A 12,821-nucleotide genomic window follows, 5' to 3' on the forward strand; every position below is an offset into this window, starting at 1 on the left:
CAAAGGATACTGTTCTTTGATAACTACAAAGACACAGGACATTACAGGCACTGGCCACTGGCACTCCAGATATTTCACATGCTGCAGGGCCATTTTACAAACACTTCACCAACTACAGTAGGGACCTGATACTAGTGTCTCAGAGGCGGTTTGGGTGCAGATTGCAAATCTGTAACATTACATGCAGTATCTTGGAGTTGTCACATTAACTATCCAACCTATTAAAACTGGCTGTTACCCTGACATTACACTGCCAACATGTACTGAAACCACCTGAGTTATCTTGCATAATATGGCCATTAATGCAGCACTTCGGGCTTGCACTAAAGATAGCATTACCATAAATAAAATAAGATAAACAATGTACTTGTCTTTGGATCAGTGCTGCACTGAGAATATTACAGCCTCCCTGCCTTAGTAATAAATCACCCTGTATGGAGGATGGATGGGTAACACACATCTCAAGGTTATGGTAAGGAGGGCTTTGTCTGTCTGAAGCTGGGCATCACAAAGATCACTACACTACACACCTGGCAGTCATAGGACACTTCCACTCGCAGGAGTCACGGGAGAGGAAAACAAGTGCTTCTATTGTGACTTGAGGTCTAACTAAGGAAACAGCCTTTACAATGAGGTTTTACCACGTTGTGCCTGTAGCACACATTTGTTAGCATGCATGTTTTTACCACATGTATGTTTTTGCAACGCATGCCTTTACCACACATTTAAGGTAAGTGGGAGGGTGTGGGGTGTCTCCCCCGCACATACATTGTTTTTATCTATATAAACACTGCAAGGTAATGGCATGCATTGTAAAATCGATGCACTGTAAAGAAATGCGTGCTAAAAACGCATGGTTAATGCATGTGATGTATTTCCCCTCAATGTTCCGTCATACAACCGTCTGATTAAGACCTGATTTTACTAGCAGGAAGGTTCTCTCAGACCCGAGCACCACAAATATTGATGTCTGCCCTTCTACGTTGGGTAACTACGCTGAACTCAGTGGCCAGACTCATCACAGGGTCACGAAAGTGAAATCACATCACACCAGATCTAACTCAACTCACTTGGCTCACTCTCGAAGCAAGGATAAGGTTCATGATAGTCTGCCTGATGCACATAGCGCTTCATTATAACACTCCAATTTACCTGGCAAAAAACTTGAACGATATGGTCTGGACCTGAACTTAAGAAGCTCATACACTATACTACTGAAACCACAAATATTCACAAAGAAGAAAACTTAAATTGCACATTCTCCGGCCTCCCTCTAAGAATATGGAAGGCTCTTCTCCCCAAAATCAGAGCTAACCTTTCTGCCCCTCATTTCAAATTAATAAACGAATAAATGGGTCAGATCTGTGCTGCAGTCCTGCTCACTAACAAATAGACAGTCACAGGGCAGTGTGGCCTAACAGTTAAATTCGTGTTCCAACCCAACACCCTACATACATACATGTTAAATGGTTAAATGTTGTAGGTCTGAACCTGGTTTTAAGCTTAATTTGTTTTTCTCAATGCTTGAGTTATTGTAAAATATGGAAAAAAAGAAGTGTGAAAAAGAATATTTGACCATTGAAATGTAGGTCTATGTCTTATGTCATACAGCTCGACAAGTTCCAGAAACTATCTCACAGGGTCATTCCATCTGTAGAGACAGTCTAGATGTTGCACGGCACGTCGGCGGACGTGACGTGCAGGCGGCCAGGATTGGCTGCGGGTGTTGGGGGCGTGGCAGAGCGCGGAGAGCGCGAAACCACAGCGGGAATAGCGGCGCCGGAGCAGAGGCTCGGCGCTCTTTGGGCTGTGATACAGAAATAAGCAATAAAGAAGTAATAACTCCAGCTAGGCTCCTGAGTCATCATTAGTGCATGCCTGCATCTTCACAGTGGCGACGAAGGTGGGATTGAAGACCCCCCAGCAAGGCAGAACCACTGACTCAGCCCTATGCGACAAGCAAGCACCAGAAGCTTCGGGACCACCCCACAAGGTACAGAGGAGCAAGACCACCTGGTGCAGGAGAAAAGGTACCCCAAAGAGCGCGGCAGAGCCCGGCACACCGGAGGGTGTGGCGCAGAGGAAGGAAAAAAGAGAGGAGAAGCCCTGGCAACCTAGAAGTAAGGCAGGAGAAGGGCGCCGACCCACACAGCGAACAGCAGACCAGTGAACACGCGCTGGAGGGTTCACAAGGAGCCGAGGGGGCCGACACGGACAGTCCCCGAACCCCAGCAAGTGGAGGAGAACAAGACGATGCACCAGGGAGTCCCCGTGGCCAAGTAAGATCACCACCCGCAGTGAAGAGCGAGAGGATGAGCGCGCAAGCAGGTTACGCAATGGCTCCGGTACAGTTCCTACCTCGCCCAGGAGAACCACTCATGAAGTGGGAGGACTGGAGAGAATACATCGACAATTTCATAGGGGTACTAGAAGATGAGAATGAGGAAGTGTTCAAACCCCAGAGGAAGAAACGCATTTTGCTACTGAACTTAGGCCCAGAAGGACTCCGGATTTACAAGAGCTTGGTCCCGAAACAGAGAACATCCACAGACGACGATGTATACGCGCATGCGCTCGAAGACCTCAATGAACACTTCAGACCGGCGGTGTGCGTGTCGGTGGATAGGTTCAATTTCCAACAGAGGAAGCAGAGGCAAGGAGAAACAGTGGAGGAGTACGTGGCGGCCCTGAAACGGCTGGCAGCCACGTGCAGGTACGCCAACTGGGAAGAGGAGTTCATCAAGGACCAGGTGGTGATGCATACCACGTGTACGAATGTGCAGGACAAGCTGTGGGCTAGTGGAGACACCACACTGAAGGAGGTGTTGGTCATCGTGAAGAGAGCGGAATTAGCACGTCGATGCGCTGAAGTGACGAAAAAAGATATGGCGTCCAGCACAATGGTGAACAAAGTAGATGACGAGGGGACTAGCAGAGAGTATCGAAACAGGAAACCAACGGAGAGAGGGCCCAGCAAGTGGCAAAGCAGCACGAGCATGTCGAGTAAACAAGCGGGTGGCAACAGGAAGTCATGCTACAGGTGTGGGAGCTGGTCGCACGAGGCGCACGACCGGAAGTGCCCCGCGTTCCGCGCCAAGTGCGCATTCTGTGGAATAATCGGCCACTACGAGAAGGTTTGCAGAAAGAAGGCCTCCAAGAGCATGGTGAGATGTGTGGGTCAAAGCAACGACGATCCGGACGGGGATTCGGAGCCAGAAGAAGTCACCGTGATCTACATCGAGGACCAGGTACTAAGCACGGAGGGCAAAGTCCTAGACAGAGAAGGTAGACGCACGATGAAACCGGTTTTGGAGATGGCCATAGGCGGTGTCAAGATCAACGTGGTGGCAGATACTGGGTCACCCTTCACCATCATCCAGAGAGCAGTGTGGGAGGAGAAATTTGCACCACGACTCGGGCCAGAGCTAGAAAAGCTTGATATCCGCCCGGTCACGTACAACGGAGATCGTATCCCCATGGCGGGATTCAGACCCTTGACCTTCGAATTTCGAGGCCGGTCAGCACACTGTAAACTCTATGTATCGGAGAGAGGGCCGTCAGTCCTGGGTTGGCTGGATCAAGGCGACCTAGGAATCAAGCTGGATCCGGGTGGCAAGGAGCAAATACTTCTGACGGACCAGGTGGCAGGGCCAAGCCTGGACAAATGGAAAAGCGAATATCCAAAGGTGTTCGGGGGCACAGTGGGGAAGCTGGAAAAATTCGCCCACAAGATCATCCTGAAGGAGAACGCCGTCCCGGTGGCCCACAAGGCTAGGAATGTCCCTTTGGCAGTGAGAGACGCCGTAAGAGCAGAACTACAAGACCTGGAAAACAAGGGGATCATAGAACCCATCACGTGCGCCGAGTGGCTGGCACCCCTGGTAGTGGTTAAGAAACCCAATGGAAAGGTCCGGTTGTGCGTTGACCTGAGAGAACTGAATAAAAACATTGTGGTGGAGAGATTCCCCTTGCCCAGGATAGAAGAGATGCTGGCCAGCACCAGGGGGATTAAGTGGTACTCAACCATAGACTTGACCTCTGCATATCATCAAATAGCTCTGCATCCGGACAGCCGCAAACTAACATCTTTCCTCACCCCGTTTGGGTGCTATCAATTCCGCAGGATGCCATTCGGTTTAGCTTCTGCAGCGGCGGTGTTTCAGAAGATGATGCACCAATTATTCAAGGACATCAAGGAAGTCCAATATTTCCAAGATGACATCCTGGTGATGGGCAGAGACATACCAGACCACGACAGGAAGTTGGCAGAAGTTTTGAAGATCCTAGAAGGGAAGGGACTCACGGCTGAATGGTCCAAATGCAAAATAGGGATGGACTCGGTAACCTACCTGGGGCATGAGATAGGAGCGCAAGGCGTAACCCCCAAAGCAGACAACGTCAGAGCGATTTGCGAGGCACCATCCCCCACCACCAAGGAAGAGGTCAGGTCATTCCTGGGGATGGCAGAGTATTACGGGAAATTTGTGCAGCACTTTGCCTCTAAGACTCATCATATGAGACAGCTGACGAAAGAGAACACGGAATTCAAGTGGTCAGAAGACACACAAAGGGAATTCGAGATCATCAAAAAGGAAGTGGCAGGGGCCATATCCCTTCAAGGGTTCGACCCTCAAGGCAAAACCGTCCTCACAACAGATGCCAGCGACAAGGGACTGGGTGCAGTCCTCATGCAAGACCGAGGGCAAGGTCAGTTGGAAACGATCTGCTTCGCCTCGCGCACACTGAGTGAGACAGAAAGGAAATATAGTGTGATAGAAAAGGAGATGCTGGCGGTGGTGTGGGCCACCACGCGCTTTCGACAATTCCTGTGGGGCACCAGATTTCAATTACGGACCGACCACAAACCACTTCTGAGAGTGCTGACATCGAGTGGCCATGCAGAGGCAACGCCCCGTATATCGAAGATGTCGCTAAAGCTCCTAGAGTTTAGGTATGATGTGGAACACATACCAGGCAGCAAAAACAAGGTAGCAGACTACCTGAGCTGAGCGGCGGCCATGGAACCGAGTGAAGAAGACAAGTCATGCACAGAAGAATGGGTTGCACTAATGGAGGATCATGAAAAGGTTATCAGCCTTCAAGAGTGGACACAGGCGTATGCAGAGGACCAGACGTTAGAAGAGGTGAAAACTTACATCACTCAAGGATGGCCGGATAAGAGATGGGTCCGGAAAGATCTCAACCCCTACTTTGAAGTGAGGGAGGAACTCTCCCTGGACAATCAAGGAACATTTGTATATAGAGGAGAGAAAGTCGTCCCTCCAACGAACATCATACCCCGACTGTTGGATATGTTGCACGAAGGGCACCTGGGCATAGGGAAGCTCAAACTGAGGTCCAAGCAGAACTATTGGTGGCCGGGAATGGACATAAGAGCGGAACGACATGTAAGAGAATGTGTGAGGTGCCAAGGCGCAGACAAGACACTCAAACCCCTGCGTCCAGCATTGGGTGCATTCGAAACACCAAAGAACCCCTGGGAAGAGTTGTCCGTTGACATTTTAGGCCCCGTCCTAGACACCCAAGGGGTCCAGAAGTACGTGTGTGTCCTTGTTGACAGGTTCTCAAAATGGCCAGAGATCAAGATAGAGGAAGCCATGGACACGGATACCATAGTGAAATTCCTGGCAGACACCTTCGTGAGGGAAGGCATACCCAAGTCTATCCTCAGTGATAATGGGCCCCAGTTCCGATCGGAAAAGTGGGACAACTTCCTGGAAAGGAACGGCATCCAGGCGAAGCATACATCAATATACCACCCAGCAGGAAACGGTCAAGTAGAACGCTTCAATAGGGTGGTGATGGGGTCGATCCAAGCAGCCATCTCGGACAACAAAGACTGGGAGAAGGACATATGGCACATGTTATGGGCATACAGGATCACTCCCACAAGTACAGGATACAGCCCCTTCCAGCTGCTGCGCGGCCGAGAACCATTCACTCAGGACAACCGGGTATGGAAGGAGAAGACGGTGGTAAGTGAATGGTCCCCTGCTGTGGTGCGGGCTAACATTGAGAAAGCCAAGGCAGTATACACAAGACATTATAATGCCCGGAGGAACGTGCGAGACACAGAGCTTAAAGAAGGAGAATGGGTGAGAGTGAAGCTGCCCACTCTGCAAAGAAAAGGAGAGAGCAAATACAGCAAGCCCCTGCAGGTGAAGGAAATTAAGGGAAGAGCGGCCAGACTGAGTGACGGCAACATATGGTCACAAGACCGCATGGCCAGATGTAATAAGATCCTTGTTTGGGACTGTGAAAGGGCAGGTGGAGAATCAGAAGAAGGTGAGAGTGAGAAGCAAGAACATCTGGAGAACGGGATCACATTGAGAGAAGGAGAGCAAAGACAGGGAGAAGCAAGAAACAGCGAGCAGGAGATAAGAGTCGAGGAGAATGGTGATGACAGGAACAGACAAGGTGAAGAGGAGAGCAACACTACCCCTGCAAGACAGACACGGAGTGGCAGAGCGGTGGTGAGGCCAGCGAGGTTCAGAGACTATGATTTGAGCGACGGACTGTAAGTGCAATGTTGTGTGGAAAAAGGGGAGATATGTAGAGACAGTCTAGATGTTGCACGGCACGTCGGCGGACGTGACGTGCAGGCGGCCAGGATTGGCTGCGGGTGTTGGGGGCGTGGCAGAGCGCGGAGAGCGCGAAACCACAGCGGGAATAGCGGCCCCGGAGCAGAGGCTCGGCGCTCTTTGGGCTGTGATACAGAAATAAGCAATAAAGAAGTAATAACTCCAGCTAGGCTCCCGAGTCATCATTAGTGCATGCCTGCATCTTCACACCATCTACAGTTCAAATAAAAAAAAACAGTAAAATGACAAATAAATAAATGCACAGTTTTCTAGATAGATTTTATCTTTCTATTGAGTGAAGATTCTTTCCCTAGCAGATGTTGTCTGGTGTTCAAATCCGGTCTCAGCAACAGTATGTAACACTTGGGTAAAAAGATACAGACAAGTATTCCAGCACATGAACAAATAATGCTGAAGACCTCCACCGCCACCATGTATTTTCCCTGTGTGCTCAGGTAGCCTGGGATGAAGGTCAACCAAACACTGAGGAACACAACCATGCTGAACGTGATCCATTTAGCCTCATTAAAACTGTCAGGCAACTTACGTACCAGGAAGGCCACCAGGAAGCTAATACAAGCCAAAAGGCCCAGGTATCCCAACATGCACCACATTGCAATCAGTGAACATTCATTGCACTGGTAGATGATGATCCCTATCTTTATTTTCATGTTCTTCTCAGGAAAAGGAGGGCAAAATAGAAGCCAGCTGGCACAGATGAGGACTTGAATTAGAGTAGAAGCTGAGACAGTGAGAACAACAATCCGAGGACCTAGCCATTTCCTCCTGTTTCTATCAGGCTTTGTGGCTCTAAAGGCAACAAACACCATGATGGTTTTGGCCAGAACACAAGATATGCAGAGAGCAAACATGATGCCAAAAGCAGTTTGACGCAGTAAGCAGGTTATTGGCTGAGGCTCTCCAAAGAAGAGTAAAGAGCACAGAAAGCTCAACACAAGGGATAGTATGAGCAGGTAGGTTAGATTCCTGTTATTAGCTTTCACAATTGCAGTTTCTTGAAACTTGATGAAGACGAATAGGATAGTTGTTGTTATGATGGAGCAAAGCATGACAGTAGCACACAGAATGGCCCCTACAGGATCAGTATAAGAAAGAACCTCAAATCTCTTTGGTTCACAATCACTTTGTTTCTTATTGGGCCACTGGTCACTTGGACATGGCCAACATTTACTGGAATCTGTAAAGGAACACATTTGTTTTAGAATGAAATAATGCATGTATGAACACTCAATCTGGAGGCCAGAATTTAAAATATACATTCATTAAAAGGATGGTGTTATACACAGAAAGAGGGTCAGAAGTTACACTTGCTGAATAACTATTCCAGCAGGACTTGTTTGCTCATCAAGGGTCATATGATTAGCCTTTAGGTCACACCCACTCTGCTTGATCTTTCCATCCAACTAGAATACAATTTCTTCTAGGTTACCAAACTTTAAGAATTGACCTTGACCTGCCCCAGGTTCATTCTACTGCCTTATCTAAGCTGGGCCACATGTTATCTAGCTTAATGCCACGTTTGGTATTGTCATCTCTAAATAACCGTGATGTTTGAAACTAGGCAAACTATCATGTTATATGTTCAGTGGCATCCCTATGTTTATTTTCCTTCACATTCCCTTCTTCAGAAGCAGCTCAGACTTCCCTATTCAATATGGATACATTTCTGATTCACATTTTTCATGTCTGACAATTTTCCCTTCACAGAGTTTCAACTTTGTTGAGGCAACTGACCTCTAATGTCTATTCTGTTCCTATTCCCTCCCACTTGAAGACTGACTCATGTTTCAACTATAATAAGCAGTTAAACCTGAAATTCCAGACTTGCACTTAATGTATGAACTCATTGCTTATTTGTCCAGTGACAAATAAAATTTAAAAAATCTTTAAAAAACAAACAAACATATTTTAGCTGTTTTCTCCTACTTGTTTTGCCATGTGTGACTGGTATTTGATGTCTGTAGGTGGGGCATGTTGATTAGATCCATGTCCTTGCCTGCAACATGCATTCTTTAAAATGACCATGTTTTACACTTTGGTAAGGCAAATTCAATGGTGCACAGCTGCACAATTTTCAAATATAACATGCAAGGATGAAATATTTTTTTCCCCACATATATTTATGACTGAGAGCATGTCTAAAGGTGGATGTTTGTACACCAAGCTCCAGGGAACTGTGATTACAAGTGTGACATAGACAAAAACATTAACCTCTGTACATAAAATACTGTAAGATACACATTCCGGATGTCTTTTTAGGATCTCAGGTTTAGCAGCAGGGCGGTGGTGCAAGGCTGCAACAAAATAAAGAAGCAGGAATGTGCTGTATCTCTGAGATGAAAGCAAGAGGAACAATTGATGGACGGAATGTTGAACAATGCAAACATGAACCCCCAGTCACAAGGATCTGGGTTTAACCCATTGTTCTATTGCTCAGTACGCCACCTCAGCTTGAACCCAGCCACATGCAAAGCAGTCTTGATCCCCTTCCTCATGGGAACAGTCTAGCTCAAACTGCCAAGCTAGGTTCTCCCTTGACCCAAAAACAAGTATCCTGGGACTGGTTTCGGTGCATTACCCCTCATCAGCCGAGCTAGCTTGAATTCAGTGGCACATTCCTGTCTTTTTCCCCTGCATGGGCGCACAATGGGATGCCATGCGCCAAAGTAGGCACCCTTATGCCATGGTGCAAGGGTGTCTTCATTTTAGGGGTGACTGTTTTTGTGTAGTAAGGGACAACTTCCTGCACAAAAGCAATCACAAGAGGTGTTTTACTCTTTTTATGTTTGCTGCAGAAGGAAGATTCTCCTTGTTGCACCTCCATAACCCCTCCCCTGGGGAGGCATAGGAATCTGACACATTCCCGGGTTTACGAAAACTTGTAAATCTGGGTTGTGTCAAATTCCACGGATGTTGCATGGAAAAAATCACAGCAACACCCATGGAACGCCCCTTTCAGCCAAAATAATGTGTGAAAGGAGGCCCAATTTACATTACAGGGTGGCTTTATGTGGCCTGGCAAATATGGGCAGGCGCACTGTGCGGCCAGTGCTTAAAAACAATGGGCACACCGGTGGTGAAATGGGTTTGTATTTATACCTGTTGCAGTTTAAGTGTAACAAGTTATAGCACAAAGGAAGGGTTTAGTATCTAAATCTTTGCCTATGGGTTGGTATATGATCTTCCTAAACTTAGCAACAGTGTTAGAAAAGAGCTAATCTACAAACTTCCAATTTACATTTGAAGTGTAATACATTACATCAGAATCAAAGGACGCATTCGATTTCAATTATCTAAACAGTTGTTTATGATTTATGGTTACTAGCATTGCCTTCCTGAGTTTAGCAATAGTGATTTCCTTGGTTAAGCATCCTGCCGTATCACCCCTCATTGACAAGTTTCACGTCTTACCTTCCCTGTCATCAAGATGCCAGACGCCTGGCTTTGGGGCCAACTTAAAAGAAAAAAAAAACTGCAGAAATGTAAAGAACATGCATCCCACAGACCCATATCACATGTCCTTCTGTAAAGAGGGCACAATGCTAAAAAGGAGACACACTGTCCGAAAGGTACGTATACCCTCAACAGTGTTCCACACAGGGAACATCACGTATCCTAGCCGCTATCATTCCATGCCATCCAGTACCCATCACACACCTCCCTCCCAACACAACAATGAAAAGAATATTCAAACTATCTAAGCAATACACTTTCAAAACTAATAACTAAACAATCGTAATAGCTAACAATGTCCATAATAATAAAAAAAACACCTACACTTAAGGCATTGACTTACTCAAAAATACGACCAATATATATGGTACAATCTTAGGAGAACATGGGTGTAAAATGACAATCCTAATACATGACATACTCTTTATACTTAGCAGGGCTTATTATCGCCCTAGCTGAAAACCTCCTATGAACATTTTAATTTATGAGTCAGTGATCTCCCTATTTTCGGTATACATACCCATTTTCACACGTACCTACTCAGACTTTGATTCAGGTACAATTTATTTCAAGAATTTGTTCACAACTTCCCATTCTCTAGTCCAACCACGTGATACTTTACTTCCTTCACCCAAGCAGGTGCTGTAAAGCATAAACACCATTTATGAATGGGACCTCGTTTCTTGATACTTAGCCAATCACCAACCTCAACCATCATAGTCTTGTGCTGCTCCCAACAGTGGTATATTTATTTTGAAGGCAGACTTTACATCCGTCACTTTTGCCAATTGCATAGTATCAACAGACTTCTTTCACATCCGCACCTTGTTCAATTTAGATTCAGCAATTCTGCCTCTAAACAAAGTGAAATGAGACACCCCTGTGCTAATGTGAGGAGTTGTCCTCAAAGCCATAACATGTCTTAGACTACTGATCTCCAATTGAGACTATTGATCAATGCTGACTGCAATTGATTTTTAACGGCTCAATTGACTCTTTCCACTAAACCATTGCTGCAGGGATTGTACAGAGAAGTATTTGCATGCTTTATGCAGGAAAATTCTAGATATTCGGCCATTTCTTCTGACACCAGTTGGGTGTCATTATCTGTCACCAGTTTTTCCGCCAAGCCTTCTCTTACAAAACTTCTTTGAAAAAGTGTAGGATGACATTGGAATTTATAGTCTCCATAAATTTCACCTACAGCACTTGGACAAATAATCAATTAAAACAAGGGCAAACTTTGGCGTGCCACCCAAAAACCCAAGAGGTCCAGATATTTCAAATGCTACCTTGTGCCAAGGCAAATTATTGATTACAACCAGAGTGACTGGAGATGCACATGTCACTTGTGACCGATCACTAAGGATACATGCACAACAACCACAAAATTATTGTTCTATGTCTATATCTACTCCTAACCACCAAAAATCTTCACTTACCTTATGCTTCATTGCACGCACACCAATATGGCCCTCATGAGCTAATTCCAAAACCTTTATGAGAATACATTCTGGAACCACCATTTGCCCACATCTATGGGAACAACCTTCACCAACGACAATTCATCAGAAACCAACGATGGAAGATCGCTCCACTGCACCATCCCACCAATGTTCAGAAGCAGATAACATCAGTACAACATTATTTTTATCCTCATCTGAAAATATTTCCTCCCCTTTAGACCTAACCACCTGCAAAGTGTGAGTTGTGGAATGGCTGTACACACTCATGCAAAATGCTCTATTTTGCTACATTTGAAACAAGCTTGAATCACAGCCTTACAAAATATAGAATTTCCTAGATGTAATTTATTTACTCCCACACTCAAATTATAGGATATCATTCTTTGACTCACCACTTTTAGCAGAAAACACTTCAGAATTCTGTGAAACTTTAAAATTCACAACTCTAGTCATTTGCTTGACATATTCTTTTGAAGTTTGTTTAACCTCACTAGACCTGGCACTGTCATTCATCTCTCTCATGACGAATTGTGAATGCTCAACATTTCTTGCAAAAGCCAAAGCCAATTCTAACTCTGGCTCCTCAGTGGGTGAAAGTTTTTCTTGTATCGTCCTATTATTTGTTCTCTCAATGAGTTGATCACAATTATCTCTGAATTCCCTGTAGTTACACACTGCTATTGCTTTTCTAAAAGCAGCATACAAATCATCAATTTATTCTACTGGGAACTGAGCATTTTGTAAATATTTCTGCTGCTCCGGCACAATGTCTTTTTTTTAGGTTTGAACATCTTTTCCAATGTTTTTGATGATGGATACATACTTATTCCTTGCAGATATGGAGGGATCAAACTTCTAAGTTTATGACTTTAGAATTCACAAAGGTCATTTACGAATTCTATTGTTATGTCCACACTCGGGGTGGAGATCCGGCCCGAATGCAGCCATAAAGATACTACTCATAAATGCGCTTTGTGCATTCCCAAGACGTAAACTTAGACGTTTGTTCTAAGTTTAGACAAAACTTCTAAGTTTACTTTGTGAATCAGCCCCAGAGTCCCTAGCCTCTCCTCCATCTGTAAGAACATTGACAACCTCCAAGGGCAAGATCTTCATAATGCTGCTCCATTCAGAGCCCAAATTACATATCAATAGTGCCTTTTCTCTTTTTAAAGTAAACGTATCACCATCAATTGCCTGCAAATAATCTCCACAAGTTTTCTTCCATTGTTACCAATTTAATTGAAGAGTACCAGGCACTTGAAGAAATGGTGGCGGT

At 45.5% G+C, this 12,821-nt stretch overlaps 1 protein-coding gene across 1 annotated transcript in view; it reads right to left on the reverse strand.

Annotated features, from left to right (window-relative positions):
• Window positions 1-6,871: 6,871 nt before the first annotated feature.
• Window positions 6,872-12,821, reverse strand: part of LOC144797951 (vomeronasal type-2 receptor 26-like) — a 116,120-nt gene continuing 110,170 nt past the window's right edge. The window contains exon 5 of the mRNA XM_078668755.1: window positions 6,872-7,800. Within this exon, the coding sequence (XP_078524881.1) occupies window positions 6,872-7,800 (929 nt within the window). The remainder of the gene's footprint in view (window positions 7,801-12,821) is intronic.

Source organism: Lissotriton helveticus, chromosome 12 (genome assembly GCF_964261635.1).
Source record: "Lissotriton helveticus chromosome 12, aLisHel1.1, whole genome shotgun sequence".
Classification (NCBI taxonomy): Eukaryota; Metazoa; Chordata; class Amphibia; order Caudata; family Salamandridae; genus Lissotriton; species Lissotriton helveticus.